The 23,979-nt window shown below is 50.3% G+C and overlaps 1 protein-coding gene across 1 annotated transcript in view; it reads right to left on the bottom strand.

The window, feature by feature from the left end:
- MELTF (melanotransferrin) overlaps positions 1-23,979 on the bottom strand; it is a 389,430-nt gene that overhangs the window by 164,379 nt on the left and 201,072 nt on the right. Inside the window, exon 4 of the mRNA XM_078666484.1 lies at positions 2,459-2,641. Within this exon, the coding sequence (XP_078522610.1) occupies positions 2,459-2,641 (183 nt within the window). The remainder of the gene's footprint in view (positions 1-2,458; positions 2,642-23,979) is intronic.

Raw genomic sequence — 23,979 nt, 5'->3', positions numbered from 1 at the left:
CCTTTTCTCACCTAGGTTTGCCTGTGATAAATCGTAGACTTTAGTTCACTTACTCGAGGAGTACTTGTTGTGGTTTTGTTTTTTATATTGATGTGGGCAGGAAGGGGTGTATTGTATTTGTATTTGTATTTATGTAGCGTTTTCCATGCTTAATGAGGCACTGAAGCGCTTTATGCCAGGCAGCATGCTACTCCGAAATCCAATGATATTTCTTTCTTTTTTACAGGAGATTGCTGGTTATTGGGATTTGTCTCTGCTCTTAAGGAAAACCATTAGATGCATTTATTACAGTTACTATGTTGTACATTAATTAATAGGAGTTAGTTGAGTTCTTTAATAGGGGAGCAGGTGAATTCATGCAATGGTTGATGGTATTAATAGATGAGCATCAGGAGATTGGGTATTGTTAGGTCCCAGGGGTATGACTTTTAATAGGAAAGGTTGTGATCTTTGAAAAGGAGAAGTGGGCAAAATGCAGAAATATCATCATATGGATTGAGACAAATATGCACATGGCTTATGGTAGGCTGTGATGAGAGAGAGCAGTCCTGCAGATGATAGAAAGTAAGGAGAAATGCATTTGGAAGAAAAAGAAAGACAACAATTTGAAGTTTAAGTCAAGGCAATGTTCATGGGGATACAGAGGATTTTTTTGTTGCAATTGCATACAACAATCTGAGGATGCAATAATGTGGAAGGAAACATTATTTGCATGATATAGTGGGAACTTTGGTAATCGCTACAATCATGTTAACAACATATCCAGTAAAAGGCACCTTCTTAGATGACTGCTTGAGCAAGAGAACAGCTCAGCCGCTCAAGGGATGGAATCGTACTGATAGTCCCAGTGCTTTTAAGACTCGTGCTCCATAAAAGACCCGGGTGGGTCCCGTGTTCTCTTTAAAAATATTAGTCCCAATAGAAAAATTATTTATCAAAATACAAGTGGGCGGTGGAACAAAGGAGAAGACTGCGCCGCTCACCAAGACTGCGCCCGTCTTTTATGGAGCACGAGTCTTAGAAGCACTGGGACTATCAGTACCATAAAGCTGTGCTTTCTGACACCCACTTGGGCGAGACTTGGTTTGCCAATAAATATGGAGCCTCCAATCAAACACCGTGTTCCCTGTAATTCTTTGAGCCAGTGATCAAGAGCGACATTACGCTCGAAACGCGTATGGCAGAATGTACTGAGGAGGACAAGGAGAAACTTTGACGGTTGCTGCCGGAGGTGGTGTGCAGTAACCCTTCCTCGTGTGACATCTCTAAGAGGGCAACCTTGATGTGTGATATATATATATATATATCTCACTTCAGTTGGAGGTCTGAGAAATTTCCAGATTATGTACAACCAAAAAGCTCCCAATTCACTGTTAATGACATCACAGATGACATCACAAATAACATAATTAATTGAATCAAAGATGTATCTATATATTTTATATCACACTGAGATGAAAAGCCTGTGCTGTTGTACACATAAGTATTACATATACTGCAGAATAGAAAGGAAAGCAAACAGGGCAGAACTATGAACCAATAACAGCTCTGGCAAAAATTAGCAAACCAAACCTGCCATCTGGCTATCACTTTCCATTCATTCTCAAGCTCTCTCTGCTCTCCCCTTTACCCCCGCTATCATAAGCTCCGGAAAGCTGGAGAGAGACAGTGGCTGGCAACCATCAAAACTAGCCTCGGATGGCTCCATCCATACAGTAAAATGCCCAACAGGATAAATGTTAAGTCTGGTCCTCAAGGAAATTGTATGGGTTACTGAAAGTATATTGTGGACTAGCAGATCACTATAGTAAATACATATCTCAGATTAGAACATTGGAATGTTGACCGCTACTTTGGCTTGGGCCTTTAATGCTGGAGAGGGCCCTTAATGGCCTGTAGACAGGCTTTAATGCGCTTTTAGTCATTAGATTGTCATTATATGACAGTCACCTACATCAAATTTGTTACAATTAGATCTGTTTAAAAAAGGTTAAAAAAGTCTCTAAATTGAAGATACCAGCACACACATGTCAAATTTACACAGATGTATCAGGACACCGTTATGCTACTGCACCAAGGTCAGGGCTTAATTTGTGGCGGTAGATGCAGGCGTTTGGTACCAGCACTCACTTTTTGAGATCGAAACTTATATCTCATCATTTGACTTTGACCTCAAAGGCAGAAAATGAGCAAGAAAAGAGAAGATAAAAACAGCAAAAAAGATGAAAAGCAGGGCTTAAAAAGATCTACAAGAGTGAGATAAAGAGATATGAAATATAGGTGTGGAAGAAAGAGACATTAGGTGGAATCGAAACAAGACAGCCTTGGTATTTGGCCACCCTGGCAATAGGCAGCAAAGCAGTTAAGAAAAATGTTAGGCCTTTGCACTTATTTGCTTCTGATAAAGTCCCTCCCCAATGTGGGTTGTCAGTCCAATATACAATTCTTGTCTCCTCACCTTGCTCAAAATCACATCCCACGACAGGCATCTGACCGCTGTAGGTAAGCCAGCCAATGGGCACATTCCAGCCTGCTGTTCTCCGAATGCCTGTGTGGCATGACTTTGCCCCTTTTAGACGGTTGATGGTCAAGGTGGAGTTTTTATGGACAACAGCTACTGCATGGTAGGAAGTGCCAAATTCTTGAAAAATGATAAAGTCCAACAACATCATGGTTAGCTTGATTCAAATGTTGCTTTCATAATTAGTTATTTCATACAGATTCATTTGATCAATACTATAACATATATATGGACTGCATCAAATATTTGCATTGTTTTTTCATAACCAATTTATGCATAGCTATCACTAGTTCAAAAGGTGCTGTTGCACCAGGGCCCACAGAAGTAAGGGCCTAATACGCCTTTATAATTCTTTTTTTATTTTTTATTTATTAGTTTTTATTAAGGAGGTTGCAATACAACAACACAACTACAAAAGCTCCATATCATGACACAGTGCAAATTGGTGGGGTACATTCTATCAAATTCGTATTCAGTGCAATACATGTCCAAAAGACGGCAGTCAAATCTTGAAACATGGATGTGGCAGCGCAGTGCTTCATGAGGAAGAAAGGCACCGGGATGGGCTAGCATGGGAAGAGGGAGGCCCAGGAGCAGAGGTGCAGCAACAGTCAGGAAAAGCAAAGTTGGGGCATTGGCATGAACCAGCACCAGCGGCCGCAGCGGACCAAGGGCCGGCGGGGAGCGCGGGGGAGGCAACACCGGGGGGGTCTGTGGGCATCGCAGTCACCGGGCAGGGGCAGAAAGGGGAATCAGGCAACGGCCAACATCGCGGCCGCCGCGGGCCCAGGGCCGGCAGGGAGCCAGGGGAGGCAGCCCCGCCGGGAGAGGGGCGGGAAAGAAGGTAAGCGACCAAGGAGCCCCAAATGTCGACCGGTCATGATCTAGCAGGCATCAGGTCCCAAAACTCAGAAAGCAGCGTCTGACAGCGGGAGGCATCCTCCAGCCAGCTTGCTGCTACAGGTGCGGGCTGACTGCCCCAGCACATAGCAACCCTACGTCTCGCCAGTACCAGGAGCATTGAGATCAGCCGGCGTGAAGCGTCGGGACACGGTTTGACAAACCAAGGAGGCAGAGAAGGGGGTCCGGAAGCACCGCTGTGCCGGTAATCTCGGAGATAATGGAGCATACCTCCAGCCAGAACATCTGCACCCTAGGGCAGAGCCAAGACAGATGGGCAAAGTCCGCAGCTGGTGCAGAGCATCGCGCACAGGAATCCTGCGGTGAAGATACACTGGAGTGCGATAGAACCTGTGCAAAAACTTAAAGTGAATCAAACGGAGCCGATAGTTCGGGGATAGCTTGGTAGTTTGGCTGCAGCAGTAAAGCCAGTCGGCGTCAGAGATATCCACGCCAAGGTCCGTACTCCACGCCTCGCGCGCCCGCGTCGAGGAGATGGGAGAGGCCACCAAAGCAAAGGCGTACAATCTAGTAACGAGCATGTGTGGGGACGCAGAAGTGTACACGAAATCCAGCGCCGGGAAAGTGGGCAGGGGTTGCGGAAAGGTCGGGTGTAGTTTCCGGCAGGTAGCACGCAGCTGATAAAATAGGAGAGTGTCCATCAAGGAAGGGGACTCGGGAAGGGGGTAGAAGGAGTTATTCGGGTATAGATCCGCAACAGTCTTGAGGCCCCGCAGCACCGCGTGCCTAGACATACTAGAGGATTGAAGGGGCGGGAAATTCGGATGGTCAACAATGGGTACGGCGTTGGCGGACAATAAAGAAAGACCTGAAAGGCGGCACAGATATGACCATGCCCAGTGCAGAGTCTCCACAGTATTTGCGTGTATCAAGAGAGAGAGAGAGGACCAGATAGCTAGTCCATATCCCCCGGTTTATATATTGTAAATCAAAATGAGACTAGCTAAGTTAGACAAGGAAAAACAAAAACAAAAAACAAAAAAAAACAAAAAAAAAAATTACTTTTTCAAGGACTCAAGTATGTTTCGTCGCGGGTTGGTGGCACCTGGTAGGTGTGCTCATGAAGCCCTCACCCACCAACCTAGTTGGTGGCATGCTTCATCATCGGGCCCACCCAGTGACACCTAGCGTGTCCCGGGTGTGCTTCGACGCCTGATTACAGCGGAGCAGGTATGTCGCTGTGTGTGCGGTGAAGACTGTGATGATTAGTGAGTTTAAAACGGCTTGGCGGGGATCCCAGTGCCCGGAGGCAAATTACACTTTAATAGCTGGGTCACCGTCAGCGGTTACAAATAAGGCTGTTGGATGTTAGAGGCGAGTTACGACCTCCCACATCCTGAAATGTGTCAACATGTTTCAGCCAGTGCCTTATGAATAAGCTGGCTTTCTTCAGGACGGATAAAAAGGTGTGTGTGGTTAAGAACTAGTGGGTGTATATTTCAGACTATGTGTATACACGCCCTAAAGTGTTTTTCTATGTGTGAGTGGGGGATTCCCATCTCAAAGAAAACACCTGTACAAATAACATATAGGACATGGACAAAAACATACAGGGAGAAGATAGAGTCACTTGACTGTATAATGTTATATACAGTTGGTTGCCGACTTTATAGCGGTTTGGGTGCTGGCTATAAGCGGCTATGGTGTAATGGTATTGGTGGTACCATTAGAGTGGGGTTCGCACTGGATTTCGGAGGTGGGGTGGCTAAAACACGGAATGTACATAGTTAGTGCATGGTGGTACAAAATAAGAACATAAGAATTCAGTCTTACGCTAGTTTTTCAATAGTGCTACTCCAAGGTTTGAGAAGTGGCAAGGGTTGACCCTGTAGGATAAAAACAGTAGTTTTGCCACTTGGTTAAGGAGAGAGAGAGAGAGACCTGTGGGAGAGAAACGCTTACCAGTGATCTTGGACGGTCATAGTACTCACAGAGTTCTTGGTCAGAGCCTGCTGTGGACCTGTAGTGCCTCCTTCGCAGAACCGGTTAGGAATGGCCCTGGTGGTGGAGGTTTTTATACTGTTGGTTAATTGCCCAATTGAGATCACCTGCATGGTGGAGAAAGGGTAGAGAGACTCGATCTGTCGAGTCATCGCGCTCGCGAGCGCTAGGGATTGCAGCGGTGTGGCTTCGCGCATGTGCGTTGCAATGCGCCTTACCGCGCATGCGCGGGAGAGAGCTGTTTCTGCGCATGCGCGCCTGGGGGAGCGCGTGTGTGCTATACACTCGCGCATGCGCGAGCGAGATAGTGCGAAAAAATGCTGTTTCTTGCACACATGATGGAGGCAATTGGAAGCCCATCATATATAGATGGCATAAAGTTGGGGGTGTTATCTGGCTAGAGTTTATGAAGTCAAAGACATAAGTTGCATGAAGTCAAAGACATGAGTGGAGGTATATAGTTAGTATTAGTATAAGGACATTGGATTCATACTCCGTTATAGTCAAACGCGGGGACACAGTCTAAGGGTCACGTATATATTACGTGTATGACAAGGAATTCCAGGGAATGGCATCGTTCAGCCCATTGGTGGCTGTTGAAAGGCGATATATCCATCTTTGTTCTTTGCCCAGGAGTTTTTTGTCGTTCTCAACAATGCTCTCAGGGATTTGCTCAATTACTGTCCAATTGAAGTCATTGGGTGTGTGGCAGAGAGTGATGAAATGGTTTGTCAGTTTGCTCACGCTTTTCTTGCATCTTATGGTGCTTCGATGCTTAGTGATTCTGGTTTTGATCTTCCGTGTGGTCATCCCCACGTAGCGGAGGCCACACGTGCACGTCAGAAGGTATATTACATTGCGTGAGTTACAGTTAGTGTGATTTTGCTGTGTCCATGTTTTGTTGGGCTCAAGGTTCAGTGTTTTGGTATGTGTGGTCAGATGACACACACTGCAGTCGTTGCAGGGGTAATGTCCAATAACTTTGGGCAGTCCCCAAGCGTTCAGAATGGTGTGCGTAGGTTGTTTAGGTGGTGGTCTTGGTCGAGTGCTCACCAGTTGGTCCTTGAGGTTTTTGTTCCTTTTATAGGCAAATCTTGGAGTGTCCCAATTCCTTTGTCCTGAGTTGATGATCCTCCAATGTTTAAATTTTTTGTTTTTCCTTGTCTAACTTAGCTAGTCTCATTTTGATTTACAATATCTCCACAGTATTTACCTCCGCCCGGGGCCGCACCACAGGGGCAAAAAGCGCCGTGGACAAGGGCCAGGGCGAGGCAACATCCGATTCCACCGCGACGTGGGGTTGGTAAGGGGTAGGATGCAGCCAAAAATGAAGAAAACTTGCCTGAGCGCAAAGAGCGTACAGACGGAAATCCGGCACACCCAGCCCGCCAGCTGACATAGGCAGGGTAAGAATGTCGTAGGTAATCCTGGGCCGTCTCCCAGACCAGACCAGCGATACCACCAGCGAGCGGAGCCGACGGAAGAAATAGGAGGTGATGGAGATAGGTATGTTAGAGAAGAGATAAAGGAATTTGGGGAGGACCACCATCTTGGCTATGGCGATACGACCCGTCAAGGAAAGCGGCAATCAACTCCACTGAGGGATTTTAGACTCGAATCAATCCACTGCGTGGCCAAAGTTGGATCTCCAGAGCTCGTCCGGGTCTTTGCTCAGCCAAATGCCCAAGTATCGCGTGGGGCCAGACGCCCACTCAAAAGGAAAGTCAGGCGCAAACGGGTGAGTGGCGTCCGTTAATGGAAAGAGCACGGACTTACCCCAGTTGATTTGGATGCCCGAGAGCCCGCCAAATTGAATGACCTCTCGTACCAGGGGGCTGAGATTCTCCTGGGGATGGCGTAGATAAAGAGTAACGTCATCAGCATACATGGAGACCAGGAGGGAGCGGGATGAAAAGCCAATACCCCTGTGGGTGTGGTGTTGCCGCAGTCGGGCCACAAGGGGCTCCATGGCGATGGCAAAAAGCATGGGCGATAATATACACCCCTGCCGAGTTCCGCGAGAGATGCCAATGGGGTCGGACACCAGTTCATTCAAACGAAGCCGAGCTGTGGGGTCAGTATATAGGAGTTGAATGTTCCGCAAGCAATGGGCGCTGATACCCATACGAGACAGGATATAAAAGAGGTAGGGCCACTCCAAGGGGTCAAACGCCTTCGTGGCGTCGAGCAGTACCGCCACGGCTGGAAGATCAGGGTTAATTTGGTGTAAAACAGAAAAGATGGTGCGGAGATTGTGGGAGGTAGCTCTACTGGGGATGAAGTCGGACTGATCGGGGAAGGCGATAGTAGGCATTAGTAATAAAAGGCGAGAGGCAATCAGCTTGGCGAAGATCTTATTATCTATGTTAATAAGGGAGAGGGGGCTGTAGGAATCACATCGATCAGCAGGTTTATCGGGTTTAAGAAGCAAAATCAGCGAGGCCTCGCGGAGAGATGGCGGCAGCATGCCCGTATCACAGGATTCATTGAACATGGCAGCCAGGTGGGGGACCAGGAGAAAGGCATACGTTTTATAAAAGGAGACAGGCAGGCCGTCTAGGCCCGGTGCCTTGTCGCTCGGGAGGCTGCTAATGGCTGCCAGTATCTCCTCTTTTGAAAAAGGCTCGTCGAGAAATTTAGGATGATAATCCGCCAGCCAGACAGGGCGATCGACTCAAAGTATAGGTCAAACTCCTCCGAAGAGGGAGGAGAACCCGCGGAGTAGAGGCTGGAATAGAAGGCGACGAATCTGGCATTAATTTCTTCCGAGGACGTGGCGCGATCCGGACCCCCATCATTGAGGGCTGTGATGTAAGAAGCAGCCCGCGGTGGGTGCAGTAGGTTAGCAAGGGTGCGCCCAGGGCGGTCCCTCTCCCCAAAACGGCGAGCCCGGCCCTCCCTGTCCAAAAAGGACAGCTCGCGGCCAGCCTCGTCCGAGAATTCAGAATGCTTTTGGCGCAGGAGCCCCAGCGCATCAGGACTGGGGCCATTTACTAGAGCAGCATCCAGCTCACGAATCTCTCCCTCCAAACTGGCTAGCCTGATGCGAATAGCCCGTAGAATGCCCGATTGTTTTTCGAGATGCATTCCCCCCGAATGAATACCTTAAAACTCTCCCAAAGGGTGGAGGCAGAGTCAACGGAACCCACGTTAAGCTCAAAGTAGTTAGTGATGGCGGTCTGGATTTCGTCACAAAAGACTGAGTCCTTAAGGGCGTTGGGAGAAAGATGCCAAGAGAAGGCCCGTCGCAGAGAACAGGGGGGTCGAATAAGGAGCCGGACCGGCGCGTGATCGCAAAGGGTGCCGGCCATATGGGTGCCATCAATAGTCCAGGACAGGACATACGGCGAGGCGATCCAGAGGTCGATTCTCGACCAGCAGCCTCGCGCACCCGTTACGCAAGTTCCCTCCCGGACCTCAGGGCGAAGATGACGCCAAACGTCAAAGAGTGAATTGTCGGCCAAGATGGAGGAAAGAGAAGTGGCGGCTCGCGGGTGAGATAGGTGAGAGCCCGATCGGTCTAGCGTCGTGGAGAGGGAAACGTTAAAACCCCCACCCCAGATCACGTCCGCGAGACCACAGGAAGAAATTAGATGCCAGACGCGATGGAAGAAATCTGGATCATCGGAGTTTGGGCCATACACCGCGGTAATAGTGACCGGCTGAGCCAGCAAAAGGCCGTCCAAGATCACATATCTACCAGGGCACTTGAAGTTTGCCAGGGGAGACCACGGCGCAGCAGAATAGAGACCCCCTTGGCATAGGAGGAGTAAGTGGAGGAGAGGGTTTCCCCCCAGTAACGCGCGTGGAGCCTAGAAACTGAGCTGGGAAGCAGGTGGGTTTCTTGTAAGAGACAAATGTCCACGTTATGGTGCTGTAAATGGGCATGGGTCAAGCGAGCCTTACGGTAATCATTTAGGCCACGGACATTCCATGTCCAACACGTTAGATTAGCCATAAGAGGGGAGAAGAAGGGCAGCGCGGTGTATGCCACAGGGCGCGAAATCGTGTCCAACACCCGGTCACAGCGGGGAGGTTAGGAGACCTATTTGGGGGTGTGTGACCAGTAGCAGCCCAGGGGAACATAAGCCAGCCCAGGAGGTGCGGCCTCGCGCACCAGGGATAACGAGGGTTAAGTGTGCCACCTACGAGCCATCGTAATGCGGTTGGCATATTGGGTAGGAAATGGAGCCACAGAAGTGAGCAAAAGCCATGGCATAGAATGGAACTCCTAGCACAAGAGTCAAAGAAGCATGGCAGCAGACATAGCACAGCGTCAATGAAGGAGCAAATATAAACAATCAGATTCAGCAAAAAGGCAGCAAAACCGAGCCACCACCCCATAAAGAAACGGAACCACCCCCCATCCCCCTTTCTCAACAGACCCAGTGCTGCACGAAACCCATAGAGCAGCCGGTCCCCCACCCTCTCCATCCCAAGCCATGCAAAACACACCAACACAACAAAATACCCCCCACCCCACACCCACTCCAACCCCCCCAATCAGGCCGAGCAACCAACCCACCCCGCCCAGAGAACCCACAACTAGGAAGGAGCAAAAAAGATGCGAACATCAGAGTCATCCCTGTGGGGGCATGGCGAGACTCGGCGTACACCCCTGCGAAGCATGGATGAGACAGAGGCATTAACAGATAAGGTAAAGTACAGCAAAAAGTTCAGCAATCACACAGTCATTCAACGTCGCTTAAACGGCCATCGTTTCCCAGCAGAGATTTAGAAGGTGAGGCATGTGATTCTTAGTCCAGGCGTTTGGCGAAGGTCATGGCATCTCGTGGGTCAGGGAAGATAAGTGTCTGTGCACCCTGACGGATCCTCAGTTTGGCGGGATAGGCCAAGGAGTAGGAGACCCCATGCTTTTGAAGGATACACTTGGCCAGTAAAAATTCTCTTCTGGCAGCTTGGACAGATAAGGTGTAGTCCGGGTAAAAGGAGAGGGAGTTACCCTGATGCGTAATGGTGCCCTTCTCCCGCGCCGCCCGGAGGATGGCATCCCGATCTCGAAAGTTCCGAATTTTCGCCACTATGGGGCGAGGAGGCAAGCCGGGTTTCGGGCGCGGGCCAAGGGAGCAATGTGCACGTTCCACTATAAAGCATTGGGATAGGACATCCCCGAAGAGGTCCCGGATAAGTTGCTCAACGAAATCCTCCATCTTGGAGATGTTGGTGGACTCCGGAAGGCCCGTTATGCGCAGGTTGCTCTGTCGAGAGCGCGCCTCCAGATCCTCGTTCTTTTCACAAATAACAGCAAGGATTTTGGCCATCTGAAGGAGCTTCTGCCTGTCTTGAGTGGCAGCATCTTCCGCATCCGACACCCGAGATTCAAGGTGGAGCAGACGGTTGTCGTGGGAGTCCACCCGAGCCTTCACCAATTGGTCGAGCTGGGACGCAATGCCAGTGACCATTGATTTCACCTCCAGCATGATCGCCTTCAGGTCCGCCACCTGACCTGGGGGGGATCTATAGCCTAGTGGCAGCAGAGACGGTTCCCTCAGAGCCCACGTTGTCCTGGCGCGAGGATCTTCGCAGGTCGAAAGCAATCTTAGGCTGCTTGGGATCGTTCATCCCCATAGCACCGTGCGCTCCAGAAGGTGCCAGCCGCCCTGCGGGAGAGGGGGAGTTGAGAGGGAGTGATGGCGGTGCAGGGGGCAACCAGACCAGAGCGGGGACGTCCACCGGGGGCGCGAATTGGCAGCCAGCAGACCCCTCCGTCCCAAAAGTCTATGGAGGGGACCCCCAACACTCGGCGCAAAATGCAGCTAGGGATCCAACGCAGTGAGCAGGCAGTCTCCAGCCCAGGCAGTAACACAAGTGTCCGCAGAAGATGCCCCTCAGAAGGGAGCAGTGCCAGGTCCTCAGCCCGGGTAGATCGGCAGATATGGTCAGGGCCCCAACAGGAGCAGTGCTCAGCAGGTGCAGCGACGACAGCAGATGGGGGAAAAAGCGCCTGTTGCTAAGGCGGGAGTTCGATGTTGCTCCGCAGGGTGATCTCGGCCTGAAGAGAGGAACGGTGGCCGGCGGAGCGGTGTCCCCAGCCGGTCGCAGGTAAGACGCCAAGAGACCCTGGAGGTGAGCGGGAAGATGGCGTTGCAGGAAGGGCCCAGAGGAGACCCAGAGCGGCAGGCAAAATCCAGGGGACACGTTGAGGCCCAGACCGCCTGAGATGCAGAGAAGGCCCAGCGGGTGGGACGAGTCTGAGCCGAGCTGGGGGCTCCCTTGAGGCAAATCAAGGGACAGCAGCAGGCCCCCGCATTGCGACCCAGGCAGCAACGTCAGATCAGGAGCCGGGGAGCACAGTAGGCTCGGGCCGAGGCAGGGGCTGGTGATAATGCCAGGCGAGCCGATGGTAGGGCCTTCCCACCAGGTGATGGCAGGGGGTGCACCGGAGGCCGCCATGAGTGCGCCCCAGAGGGGAATGCCGCCAACTGAGGATGCAAGGGGGGCCGCAGCTCCCACAGCCTGGCCCGAGCGCCGCTGCAGGCACACCAGGCCGGAGGAATGCAGTAGGCCGCAACTAGGCCATGGCGTTCGCGGCCCGGATAGCGCGGCGGGCGGCCCCCAACCTCGCCGGTAGCTCCCGCACTGGATGCGCCGCTCACCGGGACGGCAGGCTGTCCGCAGGCTGTCTCTACCGCAGGCCCCCAAGCACACCAGGAATCCACGGGCTCGTCAAGAGCAGGCCTCCGGGTCGGGTCCGCGGCGCCAGACCCGGAAGGTGTATCTCCGCTACTATGTCACGCAGCGAGACCGGGGTCGGATCAGCAGGTGCCCCGGGGCTCACAGGGTCGGGAAATCGTAGTGTGATGCCGGTGAAAAAGCGATGCCTGACGGATGTTGCCGGATAATGAAGCTTGGCCGGCAGAGCCGACTTACAGTGCGGCCATCTTGCAAGCCACGCCCCCATACACCTTTATAATTTTGGTCATTTTCTGAAAGAGCAAAAGCGGCCTCATTCTCTGCTTGCAGAAGGACCCATACTAAAAACATAGGGAAACGCTTGCCTCTCCTGGAAATTGGGTTAAATACGTAGGGAAAAACAAGCGTTTTTTAAATTTATTTTTTCTTTCCACCCAGAAATTACTATCCTACTGGACTGTCAATCATCAGCTTTAGGGCACCCTTTGAAATACACCCTCAAATACATTCCTGGGACCATATTGCACTGATGGCACAATGGAAATGTACACCCGATTTTGGTGCCCCACCCGGACAACTGTGGTAATTAAATGTACACTGACACAATCTCAAAGTGACATTCCCTTTTTTGCATGGGGATGTGGTGCCAAACAAGTGATGAAATCATGTCTCTGTGAGGCGGACATGTTACAGTTGCAGAGGCAAAGAGGCCGTCATTAGGCACAGTGACTATGCCACATAGAGATGATGCTCCTTGAGGGCTCACATTGACAGAGGAAGAAGGGGGTACTGGGGCCCCCCTTGGCATAGCCCTAAAGACCAGTGCCATCAATCACTGTTCACCCCTGCAGGGGGATTGCTGCCCCCTAAGGAATGGAGGCCATTTGTGGCCTGCACAATGAAAGCGAAGAACAATTGTTACTTACCTGTAAACAGGTGGTTCCCCAGTATTGGTGTCTTTCATAGATTCACATGCTTGAATATTCCCCATTGTCGGAGTGGGAGTCCCACGGTAAATAAAATAGCAATAACATACTAATAATATGTATATGTAAAACATAACACATGAAATACACATTAGAAAAAAGGCAGTAAATGCCTAGACATAATCCACATAGGAATACATGAAGAGAGAAAAAACACTTGTAGTCTATTCCTGTCATTATGTTGGTCCAAACTGTAGCCAATCAGGCGCCAGCAGCCCTCCAGAACCTTCTCCTCAGAGCTCAGTACCTCAGATTTTCGTAGCACAAGAGTGACCACAGAGTCTATGAGGAGAAGAGAGCCTCTGAGGGGAGGTGGGCGGGTCGCATGTGAATCTATGAAAGACACCAATACTGGAGAACCACCTGTTTACAGGTAAGTAACAATTGTTTTTCTCCAGTATTAGGGTGTCTTTCATAGATTCACATGCTTGAATATAGAATAGAAAGCAGTAATAGCCGAAAGAAGGCTTCCAAGTCAATATACACATGAACAGACTTATAAGACCAAATATATATAGTCATGCAAGTCATACAATAAAAAGGTAAACCATAATGGAGGAGGGAAGACAGAGGCTCACCTTATTGAAAAAGATTGAGAAGCACAGCCTGTCCCACTGCAGTATCTGCTTCGTTGATGGCACCCAGGCAGTAGTGTTTCGTAAACGTGTGCCTGCTGGACCACGTGGCTGCTCTGCAGATCTGATGCAGAGGCACACTGGCGAACAGGGCAGTTGAAGACGACATCGCCCTGGTGAAATGGGCCCTCACTGAAGACTGTAGAGGCTTGCCTGCCTGTTGATGGCAGAAAGCGATGGCCGAGGAAACCCAACGAGCAATAGTAGGTTAGGTAACTGGACGCCCTTTGCGAAAACGTCCATAAGCTATGAACAGTTGATCAGCTTTGCGAAAAGGGGCTGTTCTGCTGATGTAAAACTTCAAGCACCTTTTAATGTCCAAGGAGTGCAAGCGCTGCTCCGCTGGAGACTGTGGATTAGCAAAGAAAGTCTTTAAGAAAACAGGTTAGTTGCTGTGGAAATCCAGAGGCACCTTAGGCAGGAAGGTGGGATTAGTGCGAAGCACTACACAGTCCGGCTGAAATTGCAGAAAAGGAGGATTTATAGTGAAGGCATGAATATCACTTACTCGACGTGAAGATGTCAGTGCAAGGAGAAGAGCAACCTTCCAAGTGAGAAACTTCAAGTCTGCCTTGTGTATAGGTTCGAATGGTGCTTTCATAAGTTGTGCCAACACGATGTTAAGGTGTCAAGTAGGAGAAGGGTGCCGAATCAGTGCGAATTTGCGGAATAATCCTTTGAAAAATTGGCGTATTATCCTGGAAGAACAGAGTGAGGTGACGCCATCCTAGCGGAAGCGGGAAATTGCCGCCAGAAAAACTCTCAAACTTGAATGCGAGAGTCCAGACTGAGCAAGTTGCAAAAAGAATGGAAGGAGCTGCGCAGGCATGGAATGAATGGGATGGACCCCAGCAGCTGCGCACCAATGGCAGAATCTCTTCCATTTAAGTTTGTAGGTTTTAACAGTTGACGGAGCTCTGGCCTGAGCGAGAATGTCTCTAGAGTCTGGCGGGATGGCTAGATGAGCAAATTCAAGGTGCTCAGGTTCCAAGCTGACAAATTCAGAGAGGAGGGGTCTGGATGGCAAATCTGACCCTTGTCCATCGTGAGGAGGTCCACCCGAGGATGAAGATGGATGGGCTCGCACTGGGATAGAAGAAGCAGCTCTGAAAACCAAGCCTGATGAGGCCATCTGGGGGCGATCAGAAGAATGTGGCAAGGATGTCTCCGCATCTTCCACAATACCCGAGGCACCAGAGGGATTGGAGGAAAAGCGTAAGCAAACAAATTGCACCAATTCATCAAAAGGGCATTGCCCTGTGACCCTCGGTGGGGATGCCAGCTTGCATAAGATGGGCATTTCCGGTTCTGTGGAGTGGCAAAGAGATCCAGCGGCCGACGCACCCATCTCCGAAAAATCACCTCGAGTGACGGTTAATGTAACTCCCACTCGTGGGTCGATGACGTGGACCTGCTGAGGGAATCCGCTAAGATGTTGGAGACTCCTGGGAGATGGACTGCAGTGAGAGTGACGTGGTGACTTAGAGCCCAGTCCCAGATCGACTGCACCAGATGAGACAAGATTGGAGACTTTGTTCCGCCCTGCATGTTTATATAATGCTTGCTGGTTGTGTTGTCTGTCTGAATAAGAACTGACTCTCCTTGAATCAAGAGATGAAAGGACTTGAGCGCCAGAAAAATGGCCATCAGCTCCAGCCGGTTGATGTGCCAGGCTCTCTGAGGCAAAGTCCACTTGCCCTTTATGGACAGGCCTTGAAGATGAGCACCCCATCCTTCCAATGAGGCGTCCGTCGTCAGAGTAAGTTCCGGAGTGATGGAAAGGAACGACAACCCTGTTGAAAGATTGGATGGCCGCGCCCACCATTTGAGGGCCGCTCTCATATGGGTGGTGACACAGACTATGTCGTTGAAGGAACCGGTGACCTGGCGCCACTGTCCATCCAGTTCCTCTTGAATGGGGCGTGTCCGTAGTCTGCAATTTGGAATCAATGCAATGCACGATGACGCCATCCCTAGAAATGACTTTAATAGTCGGACTGAAACGGACTGTTTTGTCCGTAGAAGAGACACCAATTGAAGAATCTTTTGTTGACGCTCCTGAGATACAAATGCTTTTGCAAGAGTTGTATTCAACGTGGCCCCTAGAAAGTTCTTGCAGGGCGCTGGATGCAATTGGGACTTGGCCATGTTGATGGAAAGACCGAGGGAGCGAAACACCTCCTGACAAAGACGAGTGTCCTGAAGCAGCTGCGTGCGAGACTGTGATTTTAGGAGACAGTCGTCCAGGTAAGGAAAAATCTGGACACTCTGAAGACGCAGATAAGCTACCACAGGAGCTAACACCTTCGTAAAGACGCGAGGGGCTGAACGTAGGCCAAAAGGCAGTACTCTGAACTGGAAGTCCCTCCGTCCCACGCGGAAACGCAAGTACTTCCGATGGCGCGGAAGAATAGGGACATGGAAGTAGGCGTCCTGGAGGTCGATAGTTGCCATGAAATCCCCCATTGAGAGTAATCGTAAGATCTCCACCAGCGTTAACATGCGGAAGGATTGGCACTTGAGATATTTGTTGAGTGCTCGCCAGTCCAATATCGGCCGCCAATCCAGCGTCTTTTTGATGACAAGGAAAAAGCGAGAATAAAATCCCTTCCCCCTTTGAGACTTGGGCACCACTTCGACGGCACCCTTCTGTATCATAAGGTGAACTTGATGTAATAGTTCCTTGATGTGTGCTGGTGGTGGTCCGGAAGGTGGAGTGGGCGGAGTAAGTTTGATGAACTCTAAAGCATGGCCCTTCCCCACGATGTTCAGAACCCAACGGTCCGAGGTGATGGAGACCATTGAGAACAGAACAGGGAGATTCGACCTCCAACTTTTTGGGGTAAAGGCAAGTCATTGTCGCTTGGGAGCAGATCCTCTGTAAGAAGATTTCACTCTATAGGTTTTAGAAGACTGTTGTCGGGAAGACTGTTGCTGGGTGTTAGAGTAGCGTTGGTTGCCTTGGTTGTAGGAGCGATATTGATTGCTTCCCCCTTGAAAAGTAGACGAGGTGCCGCGTCCACGTGCACCCCGAAAGGGCTGTTTCCGAAACTGCAAGGTTTCTAGAGAGCGAGCAGTGTCAGTGTCTTTTTTGATGGACTGCAACGCTTCATCAACATGGGCCCCAAACAATGACTCGCCGTCATACGGCATATCCAGGATCTTCGCTTGTACCTCTTGTCGGAAAGATGTGGAACGCAACCAACCTTGCCTGCGTAGAACAGCCGCTCCAGAGAGTTGTCGGAAACCAGTACAGGCGATGTCAACGGCACAATCAATTATCTCTTCCGATGTTCTCTCTCCTTCTTGGAGATGTTGCAAAGCTTCCGCCTTTGAAGCATCCGGAAACAAGGCCACAAAAGCTGACATGTCTGCCCACATCTGGCGGTCGTAATGCCCCAAAATGGCCAAAGCATTGGCCGCTCTCACTGTGGTGGATGCCATCGTGGAAAACTTACGGCCTATAGCATCCATGTGACAACCTTCACGATCTGGTGGGGCAGTAACAGCAGACGCAGGGTTCCGAGAACGACGCTGAGCTGCTTGTGTAACCACCGAATCTGGTTTTGGCTGTCCAAAGAGGCACGCTGGAGTGCCGACAGGTGCTTTATACTTCTTTTCCAATCGGGGCATCTGAGCCGGTAGTGAATTTGGGGTCTGCATCAACTTTACTCCTTCAGCCCAGATAAAGTCAATAATGGGAACAGTATGAACTTGCTTGAATGGCTGATTTTTAAAATCATAGAGGAAGCAATCCCCCTCCCTCTGGACTCTAGGTAACTTAAAGCGTTGCGCCGCCCTATCCATTAGCTGATGGACACTCGCAATATCCACAGGAGGAGAATCTCCTGGTGTGACCGGAGATGGGGACGGTGTCTGAACTTGGTAGTTATCCCACTCCGCCATATCGTCATCATCATCATCTCGAACCTCACCATCTTCGCGGTCTGGAGAAACCTCATCCTTCTTGTTGGCATACACAGTCATGTGTATCTGAACTGACATTTGAACTTGAGGAGCAGAAGTTGGCAGAGGCGCCAGAGGAACCGGAGTCGGTACCGTAACAGGCGGCAGAATAGAAGGGACTGCAGGCACCTGTTGAGATGACGGGAAACGTCTATTATAGTCGTCCAACATATGCTGGAGATTAGAGATGATTCAGAAAAGGGGGTGGTGATGAACAGAGTGCCTGAATTAAGCAGACCACTCTTACCCAGTCCAAAGATCAGGGCTTGATCCATCACCGTTTTTTAGCTCACTGCACCATCCCAGCTCAGAACTTGGCTATATGCAAATTAGTCTGTTCCTGTCCCAGTGCATGATGGGAACAGGGCAAACCAAACTACCAAGCCAATTCTTGTACTGGGAAGGAAACAAGCTTCCGGGGACCGGTTTCTGCCATTTCAGGCATCGTCGGCCCAGCTTGCTTGAATCCTGATGGTGCAATGAGCAAGGGACTCACATCTGAGTATACCCTTCCACGCTAATGGTGGACAAAATGATTCAGAAAAGGGGGTGGTGATGAACAGAGTGCCTGAATTAAGCAGACCACTCTTACCCAGTCCGAAGATCAGGGCTTGATCCATCACCGTTTTTTAGCTCACTGCACCATCCCAGCTCAGAACTTGGCTATATGCAAATTAGTCTGTTCCTGTCCCAGTGCATGATGGGAACAGGGCAAACCAAACTACCAAGCCAATTCTTGTACTGGGAAGGAAACAAGCTTTCGGGGACCGGTTTCTGCTATTTCAGGCGTCGTCGGCCCGGCTTGCTTGAATCCTGATGGTGCAATGAGCAAGGGACTCACATCTGAGTATACCCTTCCACGCTAATGGTGGACAAAATGATTCAGAAAAGGGGGTGGTGATGAACAGAGTGCCTGAATTAAGCAGACCACTCTTACCCAGTCCAAAGATCAGGGCTTGATCCATCACCGTTTTTTAGCTCACTGCACCATCCCAGCTCAGAACTTGGCTATATGCAAATTAGTCTGTTCCTGTCCCAGTGCATGATGGGAACAGGGCAAACCAAACTACCAAGCCAATTCTTGTACTGGGAAGGAAACAAGCTTCCGGGGACCGGTTTCTGCCATTTCAAGCGTCGTCGGCCCGGGTTGCTTGAATCCTGATGGTGCAATGAGCAAGGGACTCACATCTGAGTATACCCTTCCACGCTAATGGTGGACAAAATGATTCAGAAAAGGGGGTGGTGATGAACAGAGTGCCTGAATTAAGCAGACCACTCTTACCCAGTCCAAAGATCAGGGCTTGATTCATCACCGTTTTATAGCTCACTGCACCATCCCAGCTCAGAACTTGGCTATATGCAAATTAGTCTGTTCCTGTCCCAGTGCATGATGGGAACAGGGCAAACCAAACTACCAAGCCAATTCTTGTACTGGGAAGGAAACAAGCTTCCGGGGACCGGTTTCTGCCATTTCAGGCGTCGTTGGCCCGGCTTGCTTGAATCCTGATGGTGCAATGAGCAAGGGACTCACATCTGAGTATACCCTTCCACGCTAATGGAGGACAAAATGATTCAGAAAAGGGGGTGGTGATGAACAGAGTGCCGGAATTAAGCAGACCACTCTTACCCAGTCCAAAGATCAGGGCTTGATCCATCACCGTTTTTTAGCTCACTGCACCATCCCAGCTCAGAACTTGGCTATATGCAAATTAGTCTGTTCCTGTCCCAGTGCATGATGGGAACAGGGCAAACCAAACTACCAAGCCAATTCTTGTACTGGGAAGGAAACAAGCTTCCGGGGACCGGTTTCTGCCATTTCAGGCGTCGTCGGCCCGGCTTGCTTGAATCCTGATGGTGCAATGAGCAAGGGACTCACATCTGAGTATACCCTTCCACGCTAATGGTGGACAAAATGATTCAGAAAAGGGGGTGGTGATGAACAGAGTGCCTGAATTAAGCAGACCACTCTTACCCAGTCCAAAGATCAGGGCTTGATTCATCACCGTTTTTTAGCTCACTGCACCATCCCAGCTCAGAACTTGGCTATATGCAAATTAGTCTGTTCCTGTCCCAGTGCATGATGGGAACAGGGCAAACCAAACTACCAAGCCAATTCTTGTACTGGGAAGGAAACAAGCTTCCGGGGACCGGTTTCTGCCATTTCAGGCGTCGTCGGCCCGGCTTGCTTGAATCCTGATGGTGCAATGAGCAAGGGACTCACATCTGAGTATACCCTTCCACGCTAATGGTGGACAAAATGATTCAGAAAAGGGGGTGGTGATGAACAGAGTGCCTGAATTAAGCAGACCACTCTTACCCAGTCCAAAGATCAGGGCTTGATCCATCACCGTTTTTTAGCTCACTGCACCATCCCAGCTCAGAACTTGGCTATATGCAAATTAGTCTGTTCCTGTCCCAGTGCATGATGGGAACAGGGCAAACCAAACTACCAAGCCAATTCTTGTGCTGGGAAGGAAACAAGCTTCCGGGGACCGGTTTCTGCCATTTCAGGCATTGTCGGCCCGGCTTGCTTGAATCCTGATGGTGCAATGAGCAAGGGACTCACATCTGAGTATACCCTTCCACGCTAATGGTGGACAAATTGATTCAGAAAAGGGGGTGGTGATGAACAGAGTGCCTGAATTAAGCAGACCACTCTTACCCAGTCCAAAGATCAGGGCTTGATCCATCACCGTTTTTTAGCTCACTGCACCATCCCAGCTCAGAACTTGGCTATATGCAAATTAGTCTGTTCCTGTCCCAGTGCATGATGGGAACAGGGCACACCAAACTACCAAGCCAATTCTTGTACTGGGAAGGAGACAAGCTTCCGGGGACCGGTTTCTGCCATTTCAGGCGTCGTCGGCACGGCTTGCTTGAATCCTGATGGTGCAATGAGCAAGGGACTCACATCTGAGTATACCCTTCCACGCTAATGGTGGACAAAATGATTCAGAAAAGGGGGTGGTGATGAACAGAGTACCTGAATTAAGCAGACCACTCTTACCGAGTCCAAAGATCGGGGCTTGATCCATCACCGTTTTTTAGCTCACTGCACCATCCCAGCTCAGAACTTGGCTATATGCAAATTAGTCTGTTCCTGTCCCAGTGCATGATGGGAACAGGACAAACCAAACTACCAAGCCAATTCTTGTACTGGGAAGGAAACAAGCTTCCGGGGACCGGTTTCTGCCATTTCAGGCGTCATCGGCCCGGCTTGCTTGAATCCTGATGGTGCAATGAGCAAGGGACTCACATCTGAGTATACCCTTCCACGCTAATAACGGTGATGGATCAAGCCCTGATCTTTGGACTGGGTAAGAGTGGTCTGCTTAATTCAGACACTCTATTCATCACCACCCCCTTTTCTGAATCATTTTGTCCACCATAAGCGTGGAAGGGTATACTCAGACATGAGTCCCTTGCTCACTGCTCCATCAGGATTCAAGCAAGCCGGGCCGACGACGCCTGAAATGGCAGAAACCTGTCCCCGGAAGCTTGTCTCCTTTCTGGTGAAGAATTGGCTTGGTAGTTTGGTCTGCCCTGTTCCCATGATGCACTGGGCCAGGGACGGACTAATTTGCATATAGCCAGGTTCTGAGCTGGGATGGGGCAGTGAGCTAAATAACGGTGATGGATCAAGCCCTGATCTTTGGACTGGGTAAGAGTGGTCTGCTTAATTCAGACACTCTATTCATCACCACCCCCTTTTCTGAATCATTTTGTCCACCATAAGCGTGGAAGGGTATACTCAGACATGAGTCCCTTGCTCACTGCTCCATCAGGATTCAAGCAAGCCAGGCCGACGACGCCTGAAATGGCAGAAACCTGTCCCCGGAAGCTTGTCTCCTTTCTGGTGAAGAATTGGCTTGGTAGTTTGGTCTGCCCTGTTCCCATGATGCACTGGGCCAGGGACGGACTAATTTGCATATAGCCAGGTTCTGAGCTGGGATGGGGCAGTGAGCTAAATAACGGTGATGGATCAAGCCCTGATCTTTGGACTGGGTAAGAGTGGTCTGCTTAATTCAGACACTCTATTCATCAACACCCCCTTTTCTGAATCATTTTGTCCACCATAAGCGTGGAAGGGTATACTCAGACATGAGTCCCTTGCTCACTGCTCCATCAGGATTCAAGCAAGCCGGGCCGACGGCGCCTGAAATGGCAGAAACTGGTCCCCGGAAGCTTGTCTCCTTTCTGGTGAAGAATTGGCTTGGTAGTTTGGTCTGCCCTGTTCCCATGATGCACTGGGCCAGGGACGGACTAATTTGCATATAGCCAGGTTCTGAGCTGGGATGGGGCAGTGAGCTAAATAACGGTGATGGATCAAGCCCTGATCTTTGGACTGGGTAAGAGTGGTCTGCTTAATTCAGACACTCTATTCATCACCACCCCCTTTTCTGAATCATTTTGTCCACCATAAGCGTGGAAGGGTATACTCAGACATGAGTCCCTTGCTCACTGCTCCATCAGGATTCAAGCAAGCCGGGCCGACGACGCCTGAAATGGCAGATACTGGTCCCCGGAAGCTTGTCTCCTTTCTGGTGAAGAATTGGCTTGGTAGTTTGGTCTGCCCTGTTCCCATGATGCACTGGGCCAGGGACGGACTAATTTGCATATAGCCAGGTTCTGAGCTGGGATGGGGCAGTGAGCTAAATAACGGTGATGGATCAAGCCCTGATCTTTGGACTGGGTAAGAGTGGTCTGCTTAATTCAGACACTCTATTCATCACCACCCCCTTTTCTGAATCATTTTGTCCACCATAAGCGTGGAAGGGTATACTCAGACATGAGTCCCTTGCTCACTGCTCCATCAGGATTCAAGCAAGCCGGGCCGACGACGCCTGAAATGGCAGAAACCGGTCCCCGGAAGCTTGTCTCCTTTCTGGTGAAGAATTGGCTTGGTAGTTTGGTCTGCCCTGTTCCCATGATGCACTGGGCCAGGGACGGACTAATTTGCATATAGCCAGGTTCTGAGCTGGGATGGGGCAGTGAGCTAAATAACGGTGATGGATCAAGCCCTGATCTTTGGACTGGGTAAGAGTGGTCTGCTTAATTCAGACACTCTATTCATCACCACCCCCTTTTCTGAATCATTTTGTCCACCATAAGCGTGGAAGGGTATACTCAGACATGAGTCCCTTGCTCACTGCTCCATCAGGATTCAAGCAAGCCGGGCCGACGACGCCTGAAATGGCAGAAACCGGTCCCCGGAAGCTTGTCTCCTTTCTGGTGAAGAATTGGCTTGGTAGTTTGGTTTGCCCTGTTCCCATGATGCACTGGGCCAGGGACGGACTAATTTGCATATAGCCAGGTTCTGAGCTGGGATGGGGCAGTGAGCTAAATAACGGTGATGGATCAAGCCCTGATCTTTGGACTGGGTAAGAGTGGTCTGTTTAATTCAGACACTCTATTCATCACCACCCCCTTTTCTGAATCATTTTGTCCACCATAAGCGTGGAAGGGTATACTCAGACATGAGTCCCTTGCTCACTGCTCCATCAGGATTCAAGCAAGCCGGGCCGACGACGCCTGAAATGGCAGAAACCGGTCCCCGGAAGCTTGTCTCCTTTCTGGTGAAGAATTGGCTTGGTAGTTTGGTCTGCCCTGTTCCCATGATGCACTGGGCCAGGGACGGACTAATTTGCATATAGCCAGGTTCTGAGCTGGGATGGGGCAGTGAGCTAAATAACGGTGATGGATCAAGCCCTGATCTTTGGACTGGGTAAGAGTGGTCTGCTTAATTCAGACACTCTATTCATCACCACCCCCTTTTCTGAATCATTTTGTCCACCATAAGCGTGGAAGGGTATACTCAGACATGAGTCCCTTGCTCACTGCTCCATCAGGATTCAAGCAAGCCGGGCCGACGACGCCTGAAATGGCAGAAACCGGTCCCCGGAAGCTTGTCTCCTTTCTGGTGAAGAATTGGCTTGGTAGTTTGGTCTGCCCTGTTCCCATGATGCACTGGGCCAGGGACGGACTAATTTGCATATAGCCAGGTTCTGAGCTGGGATGGGGCAGTGAGCTAAATAACGGTGATGGATCAAGCCCTGATCTTTGGACTGGGTAAGAGTGGTCTGCTTAATTCAGACACTCTATTCATCACCACCCCCTTTTCTGAATCATTTTGTCCACCATAAGCGTGGAAGGGTATACTCAGACATGAGTCCCTTGCTCACTGCTCCATCAGGATTCAAGCAAGCCGGGCCGACGACGCCTGAAATGGCAGAAACCGGTCCCCGGAAGCTTGTCTCCTTTCTGGTGAAGAATTGGCTTGGTAGTTTGGTCTGCCCTGTTCCCATGATGCACTGGGCCAGGGACGGACTAATTTGCATATAGCCAGGTTCTGAGC

Source organism: Lissotriton helveticus, chromosome 11 (genome assembly GCF_964261635.1).
Source record: "Lissotriton helveticus chromosome 11, aLisHel1.1, whole genome shotgun sequence".
Classification (NCBI taxonomy): Eukaryota; Metazoa; Chordata; class Amphibia; order Caudata; family Salamandridae; genus Lissotriton; species Lissotriton helveticus.
This window is presented reverse-complemented; position numbering and strand designations above follow the sequence as displayed.